The sequence below is a fragment of the Hirundo rustica genome, chromosome 5 (assembly GCF_015227805.2).
Source record: "Hirundo rustica isolate bHirRus1 chromosome 5, bHirRus1.pri.v3, whole genome shotgun sequence".
In the NCBI taxonomy this organism is placed as follows: Eukaryota; Metazoa; Chordata; class Aves; order Passeriformes; family Hirundinidae; genus Hirundo; species Hirundo rustica.
The window spans coordinates 23,001,203-23,016,075 of NC_053454.1; the positions used below are offsets into that span (position 1 = coordinate 23,001,203).

The 14,873-nt window shown below is 40.8% G+C and overlaps 2 protein-coding genes across 14 annotated transcripts in view; one reads left to right on the top strand and one right to left on the bottom strand.

Annotated features, from left to right (window-relative positions):
• The window catches only part of PDS5A (PDS5 cohesin associated factor A), a 78,564-nt gene extending 76,808 nt beyond the window's left edge, over positions 1-1,756 (bottom strand). Inside the window, exons 1-2 of one of the 2 annotated variants that reach the window (XM_040064177.1) lie at positions 1,481-1,756; positions 506-676 (exon numbers count right to left, since the gene is read on the bottom strand). In XM_040064177.1, the coding sequence (XP_039920111.1) occupies positions 506-676; positions 1,481-1,507 (198 nt within the window). In that variant the 5' untranslated portion in view covers positions 1,508-1,756. The remainder of the gene's footprint in view (positions 1-505; positions 677-1,480) is intronic. The other variant, XM_040064178.2, reaches the window with a different exon arrangement.
• Positions 1,757-1,791: 35 nt separating this feature from the next.
• The window catches only part of N4BP2 (NEDD4 binding protein 2), a 54,641-nt gene continuing 41,559 nt past the window's right edge, over positions 1,792-14,873 (top strand). Inside the window, exons 1-4 of one of the 12 annotated variants that reach the window (XM_040064169.2) lie at positions 1,792-1,868; positions 9,915-9,992; positions 11,868-12,032; positions 13,962-14,117. The gene's annotated coding sequence lies outside the window, so the exon portion shown is untranslated. Of the gene's footprint in view, positions 1,869-2,011; positions 2,720-9,914; positions 9,993-11,867; positions 12,033-13,739; positions 14,118-14,873 lie in introns of those variants that run through there. The other 11 variants (XM_040064168.1, XM_040064167.1, XM_040064164.2 and 8 more) reach the window with 11 other exon arrangements.

Genomic DNA, 14,873 nt, shown 5'->3' on the forward strand with positions numbered 1-14,873 from the left:
GGCAGGTCCTACATTTGAAACTATTTCAAAATTCCATCCATAAACTCCAGAAATTAAGCTTTGTTTTTTGCAAACAGTGTGATCTTTTCAGTCAAGAATACCCTTATGTAGATCTACTTGTTTCCTCCGCTCAGCTATACTTTCTTCAAATGCCAGAACCCAAAAAACCAGCTAGCTTGCCGAAAAATTTTGCTAACATATCCTATAATTTTTACTTGTGATTCCACTTCAGACCTCTCCTCTAAACTGTGGATATGTTTTATGTACAAATTCGCAGTTAATGTATCAACTCTGGCATTGAGCAAACTCAAGAACAGTGATGAATTACAAAAACGGGAAAAATGGGTCCTCCGCTTTTAAGGAAAAGCAATGAAGTCATATTCCCTTAAAGGTCTGCAGGCAGGAAGGACAACAAAACTCTGGCAGTTCTCCATTCCAGTGATAAAATGTTTACCTTAACAAGTAAAAGTTAACGGGAAGGGGGATGGTGGTCAGTATTGCTCACCTTTAACCGTTTAACCACCTCATCGTTGGTAATTTTGTCCGTAATCTCCTTCACTCCGGGAGGATAGTAGATGATTTTACCGTCGGCAGCAGGTTTTGGTTGTGTAGCAGGGAAGTCCATCCTGGCGCTGCTGGTTATAAACTTTCCTTCTCCACAGTCCTCTACCGGCCTCTATCGGTCAGAAAACAAAAGTTCAGCAGAATGGAAACGACTTTCTAACCCTCTTTTTCTATTCCTCACCCTCAATTCGCTGAAGGCCCCGGCTATCGCCCCGCCGGCCGCGCCCCCCAGCGCTGCCCCCGCCGCATCCCGGCGGGAGCGAGGCCCGGCCCGCCGCCGCTCCCCACGACTCGGGCCCCTCCGCTCTCCTCCGGCGCCTCCTTTCATTGCGGGGCTGCTCCAGCCCAATACTGTTAGTTCGCAGCCGACGGTTTTACAATGAAATTTGGGGCCCAATCGAGGGATACCCCGCGGCCGAGGGCCCCTTACAGCCCGGGGGGTGGGCCGGGGACGCCGTTCCCGGCCGCAGCGGTTGGTTCAGAGCCGGCACACCGGCCCCGGAGCCGGGAGACGAGGCCTAAACAGTTAGGCCTCAAAACTATCGGGAGGCAGAGAAGCCAACAGGAGAGGGGGAGGGAGGGAGGAAGGGAGTGAGGCGGCGGCGAGCGCAAACAAAACCCCCCCACGACCCCCCCCCATCCCCTCAGAGCCCTCTGGCCGCCCTCCCGCGCCTCCAGGAACACCCCCGGGGAGGGGGCCCGGCCACTCGCCACTTTCCATTTGTTCCCGCAACTTCATGTCCCCTCAGCCCTCGCCTCGCACCTCCCCCCCCCCCCCCCCCCCCCGCCCCGCCGCCCCGCATTCGGCCAGGCCCACAAAGAGCTCCCCGCAGCCCCGGCCTCGCGCACACATCCCCGCGGCCACGGAGAGCGGGGAGCGAGCACGGGGGGAAGCGGGACCCGGAGCCGCCTTTACCTCATGCAGCTCCGGAAGGTGCAGCATTGAGCAGCCTCCGTGCCGGGTGGTGCTCGCCGCTCCGCCGCTACCCCGCCGGCCGCTGCCCTAGGCGCTCCCGCCGCCTCCTGCTCCGCGGCGCGGCAGCTCCTGCTCGGGAGCGCTGGCTGGGGGAGGGGGAGCGGCTCGGTGGCGGCAGCAGCAGCGGCGGCGGCGGCCGGGAGAAGGGGAGGCTCGGGCGGAGCGTGCGCCGCGGGAACCCAGCGCCGCTCTCCGCCCGCCCAGGGAAGCGCAGCCCGGGAGGAGCCTCCGCGCCGCCACCGCCCCTTCCCCTTCCCCTGCCCGCCCGCGGCCGGCGGTGACGCCCCGCCAGGAGCCCCCAGCCCCCGCCCCGGGGTGAGGCCGCCCAGTAAGTCTGGCGCTACGCGGAGTGCCGCGCAGGGCGGGCGGCGCTGGGTGCAGACGGTGGAGGCCTTGCTCAGCTTGGCGCCTAAACCCCCCGAGCGGCCGGGCCGGGCCGGGCCGGGCCGGCTCCTCCGGGGCGGCGGGGGCTTTGGCCGGCGCCGAGCGGCGATGCCTGGCTGCCGGCAGTGTCAGTGAGCGAGCCTGCGGGTTCCCGGCAGCAGCGCGGGAAGGCGAAAGTTACGTTGGTGCTTCCTTGCGGAGGCCGCTCATGACTGCGCGGGCTCCTCTGGCCGCTCCCTCAGGCGTCTGCGGCCTGGTCAGCGTAATAGAGAAAACTGCGCGGAAACGCTGTGTGGGGTGGCACGGCGGGAGTGAACAGTCCTTCAGACTGATGCGGGAAAAGAACAGTATCCACACTGGTTGTAAATCTTCAGGAGAAACTTGAATATGCAGACCGAAGGAACACTTGCCAGCCAACTCAGGAAATCTTTCCGTGCAAAATGTCTTTGTAATTTAATATTCATATTTCCAAGGGATGGTGTATGTCTGGAAAGTCAATAGCAAAGTGGGATATATCTGTCTTGAATCTGCAGTATGTACCCTGTCTGAAGTGTGACTGAAATGTTTTCTAGATGCCTGCGCTGCTCAGAGAAGTTGTGTGACAGCTGAAAAATTGACTTTTAACTGATCAAGACTAATTTCGGGTCTTCAGCTGGTTATTATTGTTATTCAAACCAGCTAAAAGTATTATTTTTCTTAATTCTGTAAATCTAATGAATTGTGTTTAGAGCTAATTGAAGGTAGATCAGGACCAGTCTCCATGGAGGGACGTTTCTCTCCATGAGGGTTGCACAGGTAAGACAAGAGCCTCGCTAGGCACAGCAGGGTGACTAGCATGGCCCGACAGTGGTGAAGGGAAGATGCAGGAGGGTGAGGGGATGGGAGAGGGGTAAGTAAGTAAGATTACGGTGAAGTGTACCAAATTCCACTTTACAAGGTGTGCATGGAAAATATACAAAGACTGAGAAGCTCTCTGGAACTTCTGGTGCAATAGCATGTGGGTAGGAAATTGCTCTCGTACGCCTGTGTTCCTTGTCTCCCTGCAGTGTTGTCCGAGGGGAGTTAAAGCCTTGAATGTCCACTGCCTCTATGAAACCATCTTAGAAGGATTATAGTGAAAGTGACTGAGAGCAAGGAACGCTTGGAAGATCTCAGACACTGATTTTGAAATTTAGAACGGTCTCATCAGATCAGGCTTTTAAATCTGGCTGTGAATCCAGACTTAGATGAAATAATTCTCTCCAAGTTTAAGAATTGATGAGTTTGGTCATTCACAATAGATGGGTGACCTTAAAGTTGTACTGATTTAAGTAAATAAATAGAGCCAATTCAAAGCATGTCATCTTTTCTGAATCCAAACTAAAGGGGCCATTTAGATTTGCCTTAGCATTGAAGTACTCAGACTAGCTATCAGCTCTAATTTGTTATCAATCAAATAAGATGTACAGTCAGAACTTATATACATTGAACATATATGGGTCTTCTATACTTATATTTGTTACATAAGGTACTTCCTTCTCAAATCAAGTTACTAATATAAACCATTTGATGTAGGTTCCTTATTTTTAATACACTTAGCACAATAAATTAGAAACAAATCCTACAGGATTATTCTGTAACTAATTAAAGTATATATCAAAAACCTATGTGAGCTGGTTTCAGTTTAAATAGAAAAAGACAGAATCTAAGTCAGTAAAAATAATGCAAGAAATAAATATAAAGAGTCCATTGGTAAGATTTTTTTAATGAACCAAACATAAAGCTAGAAAGATGTTAGGCAGACTTCTCTTTGGGCTGAATTGAAGTACTACGGGTTTTGCATTCCAGAAATTTCACCTAAGTCTCTGAACTTCCTGTATTTTAATACTTGTTTTCAAATACTCTTTAGTTGTTTTTGAAAAGCAGTTTTGTGTATCTCATTAGTGTGATCTACAATGTCATAACTTCTAGTTGTAATCTTGTAGTTACAAGATTTTTTTTTTCCTCACAAACTGACACCATCTTAGAATTGTTTATGCAATGGGTCATGAAGTAGGACTAAAAACGTAATGGTCAAGGGCTTGCTTTTAGACTAAGTTAAGGACAAAGTGCAAAGCACAAAAGTGTATGCACTTCTAATCACTTTTATTTTTCACCAAAGAGTAAGATGAAGTCTTGCACTGTAAGGAATATGTACATTGAAAGCAGCAAGTAGTTAGACAAGGCAATTCGAAGATTTGACTTGAGAGTGCCAGGCAGGGTTTGCTCATTCAATTAAAATAGTTTCATCTTATGCAAGTTCTTTGTGAATCCCCACACTGAAGTACTCTTGGTTGTCAACCAAGACCTCTCTGTCTTGCAGATTTCAGATAAATAGTAGTTAGAGTAACACAGTCTTGAAAGGCATCAGTGGAAGGTTGACTATCAAGGAGTTCACATGAGATTCCTGCTTTAATCAGTAATGAGTGATTAGTCAGCAGTATGTTATCCAGATATGTGGTGGTTTGAATGAGTATTGGACAAATCATATCAGCAAAGTGGCTGAGAGGAGTAGGTGCAAATTCTGTAATCATGGGCTGATTAGGCAATGGTTCTATCTTTTCTCAGAAGCGAAGTAGGGAGATTCATACTTCTGCACTATTTGAAATTCTAGAGAGCTAAAACAGAGCATGTGCTTCTGATACCACACCCAATTAAGTGAGGTATGAATGAACACTTAACTGCTAATTAGCTTGAATATATGCATGGCATTTTCAGAATGTAAAAACATAAAAGCTTCAGATAATCTGACCTGTGGTACTCTTTAATCTGAATAGTCCTAAAATCTGCTCTCATCAGATACGATTACAGCTGCTAGTGTCTGGTTTGTTGCTTTTGCTTGTTTGACCTTCACCCTTATTTCAGCAAGCAGCTGAGATCTGACTTGGACTGTGCTTGTACAGCTGCAGCCAGGTTCACATGATCCCTTGGGTTTTACTGGATGGCTCTGTCTAATATGACTGAGTCCTTTAGTCTTTACCCAGATTTTACGGTTTCAATCAGAATTTTATTACCTTTACTCACATTATTTTTATTGGGATGTATTTACTGTGATCTGCTCTTGTTTGTTTTGATTATATTTTAGACTTTGATTGCAAGTGTTATTCATAGACTGAAATAAAGGGTGCCAAACACCTGTGGGGCAGCCTTGTGAGGTGCTTCTTTCTTTGTATTGTGATAGGACAGGTTCGAGGAAAGGATCAAGAAAGGAAAAATATGTTTTTACTGGTAGGGAAAATAATGCAGCACAGGGTTTTCAGAACAAAACACATTTCAGGTGAAACAGAAGAGAGTATAGAGTGATTACTTCAAGCACAGAAATCCTTTAATTCATGTTGATTAAATTAAGCTATACTCATGTGTTCCCAGGAACTGCTTAGTGGTTGTCCTCAGGTCTTTGTTAATACAGTAAACATGGACAGTAACAATGACTAAGAAGTAAACAGTCACATTAAGACATGACACTGTGTTGTGAGCTGCAATAAGTAATATCTGTCATCTCAGTATAACATCTTTGATAACACCACCTACTTGTTTTAACTGCCTATTTTCATAATTGATGTATTTTATATCTGCTATAAATTGAGGTGGATCAGAGGTGGGTTTCTTGACAATGTGCCTTGCTACAATGAAAGAGCTCTAAAAGGTGTTCCATTACACAGGGTATTTACAGTGAAATTACTCTTAGAACAGCCCAGGAAGTGAGTTTTATAAAAAAACCAGGGATTTGTCTGTCTTTCATTTTCTACATTGACAAGATAAAATATGTAAAAAGGTGCAGGAGGACTTTTGTGTATTATGTCATAAAGACGATCAGATGGAGACACAAAGTGCTTCTGTGGAAGAGTCCAACAGCTCTTTGAGTCTTCATGGAGTAGTCTGAATAAAGGGAAGGAACAAATACTGTATGGACGATAAACTCTTTTGAAACTGATCCCTAGCCATGATTTTTCTAAATGTTATTTTTACTCTGAATTTGGTAAGGAGGACTTCTCCATGTGCTGCCTAAAAATGTCTATTTTCTGAATCGTGCTTGGAAATAGGGCAGTTATGATAGAATTATAGAATATTTGGGTAGAAAGGGACTTTAAAGGTCATCTAGTCAGTCCAGCCCCCCCCCAGTAAGCAGAGACATCTCCAACTAGATCAGGTTGCTCCAAGCCCTGTCCAGTGTGACCTTGAATGTTTCCACAGATGAGACATCCATAACCTCTCTGAACAACCTGGCTCTCCAGTGTTTTAGCACCTTCCTGGTAAAAAATATTTTCCTTATATCTAGGCTGAATCTACTCTTTTGGTTTAAAACCATCATCACTTGTCTTATCCCAACAGGCTCTGCTAAAAAGTCTGTCACCATCATTCTTGTAAGTCCCCTTTAGGTACTGGAAGACTGTGACAGGATCCCCCTGGAGTCTTCCTTCAGGCTGAACAACCCCAGCTCTCTCAGCCTTTCCTCACAGGAAAGATGCTCCAGCCCTCTGATAATCTTCATGACCTTTCTGGACCAGTTCCAACAGGTCCATGTCCTTCCTGTGCTGGGACCCCAGAGCTGGATGCAGCACTGCAGGTAGGGTCTGACCAGAGCAGAGCAGAGGGGCAGAATCCCCTCCCTCCCCTGCTGCCCACGGTGCTCTGGATGCAGCCCAGGACACATTTGGCTCTCTGGGCTGTGAGCGCCCATGGCTGGGTCATGTCCAGCCTCTCACCCACCAGCACCCCCAAATGCTTTTTACACAGGGCTGCTCTTGATTTGTTAGTTCCCCAGCATACACACACACACACATTATCTATCTATCTGCACTTGCCAGGGACAATTACACTCGCCACTGAACTTTTGTAGTGTCTTGTGCATTCAGAAATGGCAAGGATTGTCACTGCACATAACATTTACACCATTGTGAAAAAGTGTATTTTTATGAATACATTTTTAATTTACAAACTACTCTATTGATAGAATGATTCTGCTTCTTTCATTTGCTTGCAAGTGAAGTAAAATCAATTTATTGGCACCTGCAGATTGGTGATTTCACAGGAGAATTTTTAGAAGCCTCCATGATCTATTGCTAGTTTTGAACATTTGGAAACTGAAGTTACAGCAGCCTACTGCATGTCATCTATCCACCTCCTTTCTTGCTCCTCTCAATTACGATGACTTGTCACCATTCACTCCATAATTACATTCTCAAGGTTATTTCCATCTCTGCTCCTGATGTGTCCAAAGCACATACATTTACACCTATTCATTTCTAACAACCAAGTCTACTTTTCTCCAATAATATATTTAATATGTGCATTTATAATCTTTTCTGTCCAGAAGATATGTCTTTGCTTGTACCATATTGCAAAAGCTTCAATTTTCTTTGTCACAATCATAAGTTCTCAAAACATTCATAAGTTGCTACAGCAAAAAATTAGGCATTTTACCAGCCAAATCTTTCTACTTTCATGGTGAATTTTTTTTCCAGGCTTTTATAAGGGAAGCTATGAGGATCAACTATTCAAAATTTTCCAGTTTCTATTGGATAGGTTCTGATTGGTAAATTTGATCCCAGGTAAACTGAATTTATGAACAGTCTCTATAGCCAGACCACTAATCATGAAGCTAGCTAATACTCAATTTTTATTAATTAAGTAAAGTTATTTTATTTATGGTATACTCAAGAATACCCTGTGTTTTTCATTAGCCTTTTATTGTCTCTCTGATACTTAGTGTACAACAGACTTGGTTGTGACAGAGTGCTATGTCATCAGCTGAAGGTCATTTAAAAGAAGCCAATTTAAAACTCAACTTTTCCATTCTGTGAAGTTCTGAGATTCTTTTTTTATCTCAGTTAGGCTACAAGGAAATTTCCAGTTACCTGTAGTTTTAATAGTAGCTCATGGTTCTTTCTATTCACTTGGTATTTCTTCAAATAACAAGGCAGATTTGGGGAAATTCTGAGTGTATAGGACTGCTTAGAGGAAATACTACTGGGGAAATTGGGAAAGTTTGGCAGTACATTTAGCCCATGGCAGCTGTTTTCTGGAGGCAAAACAATTAGTCTCTTCCCCTGCCCCATTAAATAAGAACTGTGCTATGATCTATTAACAAATAAGAACGTGTGGTACTAACAAGTTCTGATTAGGAGGTTCGTTTGTGAAAAGTATCGATTGTATTTATGATGCTGCTGTTGCTAATTCTACCAACAGATATGTCTGCTGCTCACAGTAAAGAAAAGAATTTTATGAAGTTTTACAAATTAATATGAACTTGGAATTTACCATTCTGGTCAAAGAAAGACATTTGATGAATGGATGTACAGCCTCAGAGCTGTGCTGTAATGATGTGGTCATTTCATGTTGATGGATAGGTTGTGTGGTGTATTCAGAGGCTTGAAGAAGGGTTGCATTTGTCAAACACAGGGAAGCATCAAAGTGTGTGGATACGACTGTGTGAGCAACAGAATCATTGTAGTTTGTCTTTGAACAAAGTCAGGAAATATATTGATCATACAGGTTTATGCACTAGGGGAGCAACTAATGATGATCCAGTCAATGTGTTCTAGGAACGGCTCAAGGGGATAATCATTAAAACATTACACCACTACACCATTTTGGAACTTGAATATGAAACCTGGAATTTCAAACCTTCATAAAGAACTATTTGCATTTGAATTGATGAAATAAAATTACTTCATTGTTTGTGCTGCTCCAGTCACTTCATCCTTACAATTGTACTTCAGTTGATGCCCTGGATGTTTGCATCCAGGTCATCAGCCAGCATGACAGTAGCGGCCCACTGACAACATAGTGATCCAGCAGCAGGGAATACTGAGTGTCAGTGGAAGAAAATTTTCCTAAATTCAGGATAAGTAGCAGCAAAGGAGCAAAATAAGGTTATTTGAGACAGTACTTGTGTGGGTGCTTGACAAAGAAGAGATTGAATTGGTGTCTGAAGAGAGCACAGAATATCAACTATTGAGTAGACAAAGCCAGAAGTAGCCTAGATAAGGCATGGGCAAATAGAGAAATGAGAAAAGTATAGTCTTGACAAAAATGCTTACTAAACTGTGTAAACAATAAACTTAGTAAACTTAGTAAACAATATATAGATTGATAGCCAAAAATTCTTCACAATGCAATATAAAAAAGTCCATGATGATGAAGTGATCAATGAAGGTGATACTAATGCCAGCAGAGGGATTACTGCTTGTAAAGTAGACTTGTATGTATCCACTTCAAATTTCACCAACATCTAATACCACTAATTATATCCTATCTGAATTTGGCAAGGCAGCTCATGTGTACTCTGTGTAATATACTATAACTACACTGTATCAAGCACATAAACACTTGCTTTCTTAAGTATGTTTCTGTACTGTGTTTTTTATCTTCCAGACACTGCATACATATACCTAATCATTTATATTTTCAGGGAGGACTGCTAAAATTGTAAACTTCCTTTATCTAAGTCCTTTAATAAGGCAGAAAAAGACTTAGCCACCACGTGAACATTTAAGTCACTATTTTAGATGTAGTCAGGTTTTGTTTATGAAATGCCATTGACCTATATTTAATCAATAATTTTTAAACCTTCAAGATCTGTTCAGCAGCCACCTCTAATCCAGAGGAAAAGTAGAGTGAACAGTATTTTTCATCCATTTTCAGTATCATTCAGCTGTCTGGATGAACTCTGTTAGGCATGATTTTTTTTATTTAAATGAAAAAATATGTTGACAAGTCTATCAAATTCTGAATATAGTAAGAACAGAATAATGTTACTTTTAGGGGAGGAAAGCAATAGATCCTTAAATCCCCTAAGGAAGTTCCTTCCATATAGCAAGTACAAACTACACAAATGCTGACATAATCTATGAGAAAAAAAACAACCCCAAAGCCTCTATAGTTTCCTGAATTAAAGCAAACTTGCAGTAATGTTTTTTCTGTCTTACCAATGCTGTATTTTCCTGTTTGTCTCTCTGTTTCTTTCTAGAAGATTTGTCCCTTGACCTGCTACTGGGTGTAGGAAATGGGAACTCAGGAAAAGGTATGAATGAACAGGAGAAATGAGGTGAGCAAAGATGAACACATGTAGATGGAAATCTGCAGCTGGCTGGGCAGTAGGAGTTTCATGTGAGCAAACAAAAATTGCAGAGATAGAAGGTGAAATAAATAGCACTGAGTGAATTGTAAGTATCTTTTAAATATCATTATTTGTGATCTGTAAGTACAATTTTGCCAAATTCAAGGTGAACTGGAGAAGCCAAATTCTGAGAACAATATAATTAAATGTTCTGTTAAAGGAGTTACACCTACAGTTCTATTTACTTAATATAAAGGCTCCTTTCAATTTTCATTTTGGCTTTCCATATTTAGCAGCCACTATAATAATCTCTTCAGAAACTAGCTGAAAAAGCTTGCAAGAAGATTTTTACAAACAGAGCATACTATTAAAATTAAAAGTTAAAAAGAAGACTCTTGTGGATTTCTTTTGCCCCCTGTTTACTTATGAAGGGGAGTTTCAGGTCAACTGGAGAGCTACATCAAAATTTACTGGGAGCTTTTATTTCTGTGTGTGTATGTCCTGCTTACTGTTTTGATGCTGCATGGTTAGTCTCCTTGCTGAGACCTGGGAAGAACATCTGTGTGACAGTGGCTGCAGTCACACTAAAGCAGTGAACCTGACAGTGTAGTGTTGAAAAAGAAATGAAACAAATTTAAATTAGGGAAATGTTTGTTTTCTATTTAATCCCATTAATGGGCTTAAACCTAATTTAGATACGGATTTACTTGTATGTGCCTTTTATAATTGCTGAATTTGAAAAGTACATGTATAACCAGAAACAACTAGGAAAGTCCAAAAACATGTCTCTAAGAGTCGTCAAAGTCACAAACTATGTAATGCTGCTGAGGAAAATAATTATCAACATGCATATGGATGTTGTGGTTTAACCCCAGCTAGCAACAAAGTCCCACACAGGCTCTCAATCATTCTCTCACAGTGGAATGGGAAAGGGAATTGGAAGGGTAAAAGTGAGAAAACTCATGGGTTGAGATAAAGACAGTTTACTAGGTAAAGCAAAAGCCTCACACACAAGCAAAGAAAACCAAGGAATCCATTTACTGCTTCCCATGGGCAGGCAGGTGTTCAGCCATCCCTAAGAAATCAAGGCTTCATCACATGGATTTGGGAAGTACAAACACCATCACTCAAAATGTGCCCCCCTTTTCTTATTCTTCCCCAGCTTTAAATACTGAGGGTGACACTGTATGGTCTGGAAAATCCCTTTGGTCAGTGTGGATCAGCTGCTCCTGCTGTGTCCCTTCCCAACACCTTTTGTACCTCCAGCCTCCTTGCAGAAGATATCCTGACACTGTGCAAGGGCTGCTCAGCAATAACAAAAACATTTCTGTTGTATTATCAACCCTGCTTTCAGCACACACAGCTCCAAAACACAGCCCCATACCAGCCACTATAAAGAAAATTAACTCTACCCTACCCAAATCCAGCACAGTGGATGAGGGGGAAATTGGCAATTTGAATATGTAACCTTTTCCTTTTCTACTCTTCTGCTGTGTAGTATATTTCTTTTCATTTTTGTACATGGAAATTAGGCAAGGTCGTAATAAAAACTGAGAAAAAGATAAAATTCTCACTTGAGTTTTAAGGTACACATTTTTGTCTCCTAACCATCACCACTGTACAGAAGTACCAACACAGAAATTGAAGAACTATACAGAAAATATGAACTACCCCCATTTCAATGTTCTTTTAAGTTAGTGTGTTTGTTCTTCCAGGTTTTGGGGAATGTAATCAGAGGAATAAAGTGGTTGAAAGAGTTCAGTTTGATCATCTATTTGAAAAAAAGCTTAAATATGTTTTCATGCTTTTGTTTGGGGTTGGTTTCTTTGTTTGTCTGGGTTTTTAATAAGTTGTCTATTACAGATGGGCCCAGATCCAAATGACACCACCTCTGCTCCATCCTGAATTGTGTGTATCAGGTTGCAGATACCAATCTGAATGTCATGAGCTAGAGCAGGGTGGAGTGGAGCTTGTCTTAAGATATGATTCCCTCATTCTTTGAACTTGGAATTGTCATGAATTTGACAGGTACAAGCTAACTAATTTTGCCTAGTCCTTAAATAAATTGGAAACTGTAGACTGTCCTGTTAGAAGGAATGACTGTCCTTTTATGTTGCTTAGCTGCCTGTGGCTTTCTAAATTTGAGTTTCTTTTGTTGCTGGTGTTATTCACTGGGAAAGAATGTGGCCCCATTTCCAGTGGGAGAGGGTATGAAATGTTAAAAAATAGAAATGATAGGTGGATTTTAAAGGGACTGAAAAAAAACCCCAAAGAGGTCAGAATTTACAGGAAAGCAAAAGAAGGTCTTCCCCATTCAGCAACAACCAAATAGCTATCTGTTCATTTCCTATCTAAATACTTAGATTCTATCACGTGACAGTTATAAAGAAGCACATAATAAACAGAGAATTTTCTTTTAAAATGGCAGTCTACGCAGCTGTTTTTAAATGCACATCACTCACTGCTCCCTTCCCCCATCTCATTGGCTTCTTGTTTCAGCATAACACATCTGGCATACAAGTTATTCAAGTTCAGAAACTAGTTACTGAAATCTAATTAATAAATGAGTGCTAGTGGCTTTAGATGATAACAAGTTCCCTAATGTATTTTTACAAGCAGTTGGAGTAATCCACAGGTGTTTGTCACAGATGTCAAGCACAAGGGTTGCTGTAACTAGCAGCTTTTGTGTAACAAATGGTAGGTGAGGAAAATTGACACTAAGAAGGATACCTGCAAGATATTTATATATTGTAGAATTTTTAAGCCATTGAGTTGTGGTATCAAAAGTTTTGTAAAATATTCATGTCTCAATATGACATGTATTGTACATATCTGTACTTGAGAATAAGGCCTCTAAGAAACTCTTTTGGGAAAGAAATAAAATAGATTTTTGTATTGTTTTAATCTAATATTAATTGAAAGTCAATCACTGTGAGGAAAACAGGTTCATAAATCACTTGTGATTGGCTAGCAATTAACTTCTGATAAATTAATTGCATGGGCAATGGAGTACAGTCTGTCTTGACAGGTAAAAGCATTTTTTCATTAGAGTAACATTAATAAATGATTGAAACTTGCCTAAGATTCAGGCTTGTACTTAATATTAGATCTACTTGGGAATTCTATCCTGCAACAAGGTCCAATATTTTAACATTTAAAATTGCTGAATCAGAGCAAACATCACATCTCAAAAATTCCAGTAGAATGGAAGTACTGTTTTTTTATTTAGAATCACTGAAGAGTTTTAATGATTTTTTTCCCAGAATTTAGCAAGGTGAAATGGACCGATAACTTAATATCACAAACCCCATAAAATACAAATATATAAAAACTAAATTTTACTTGTAGTATTAAATGGTTGAAAGAAAATAACTGATAGCTTTTTGTCTCCCTTTTCTTTCAAACTGCTGTTGTAAATGGTTTGTTTCCAAGTGTTTATTTCTGCATCTCAGTATGATGTGGCCACATTAAGTAAACTTGGGAATTAATATATTTGAGGAAATGCATCTCTTTTGCTCTAAGGAAAACATTTGTTTTAGGAGATGTAGAGTACCTTAGAGTGATAAAATCCTAAGCTGAGCAAAGTAGTTTGTAGTTATTACATGCTGTCTTGATGAAGGTAAACAGGTAGGAGCATAAGATTATTTTAACCATCTAATACATATAATAAGATATTGTTCTAACTAAATGAAACAAACTTTTTTTCCTTTTGCCTCTGCTCTGGTTTTTCCTTAGTGAAGAAAAAGTCCAACTTGGAATTTTTGGATTCAGTTGCTATCACTTATGCTAGGGATTTGGCTCTTTGTAATATATTCGAGGAGAAGCTCAGCTGCCCAAGAATATAAAATGCTGAAGTGTCACTGCAAATTCTTGAATTATGTTAGTTCTGTCTTAATTTAAATCAGTGACATTTCTTCTGCAACTGTGCCTGTCCTCTTAACAACTGCCTGAGGGCAGATAATGTACAGATTGGAAACCTGGAGATTTTCTGTCCTGGGGCACTTTTGTTCTTACGACTCTGGCTTTACGAATGAATGGAGACCATTAATAATACTGTTCCGTGGAAACGTCCTCTATCTTCATCAGCAGACAATACCTGTTTTGTAAAGAACAGTAAGTAAACTTTCACATCCTGGTCAAATTCCAGTTTAGATAACAGCACCCTTCTGACAAAATTCCTACAATTTCAGATGGATAGTAACTGCCATTTACCTGCTCTGTGTTATTGCATGGCATAGTTAAACAGCAGTTGCATTTTATTTAATGTAGATGCATTAAGTGAATCCCCCGTGTTTTTGTTGTTTTGGGTTTTTTTTAACAAATCATTTTGGGAATGGCAGAAGTTGCAGAAGTGTCAACCATTATTAATTCTTTTTCCTGTTAAGTCTTATTCCTGCAGTGATATACATGAAATCTGCTTTTTAAAAAAATAATACAGGAATGCAATTTTACTGCTTACCTTGATTTAAGCGACTTAAATATGCAGATGTCTAAGATATCTGATATAAAATTTACCATAGGATAGGATCTATGCAGTTTTAAAAATAAAGAAAGTGATATTCAACAGATAAAAGCATGACAGCTGCAATGAAAGTCAGCTTATTGCTTTTTATCATATTCCAAAGTGGCATATTAAGGATTGTTTGTTCTCCACTTCTGCAGTTTAAACAGATTAGGGTGGATTCTTGGTATCTATTGCATTTGACATATCAGATTGATAAAAACAGCAGAGCAGTACAAGAATCAGATTCACCACAAATCAAATCTGAAGTGTGAACTTATTCCAAATTCAGAAGATCATTGTAGCAGTGAGGATTCTGTAAGCTTTATAAGCATGACCTCATTCTATGCCTGTAGAGAAAATACAAT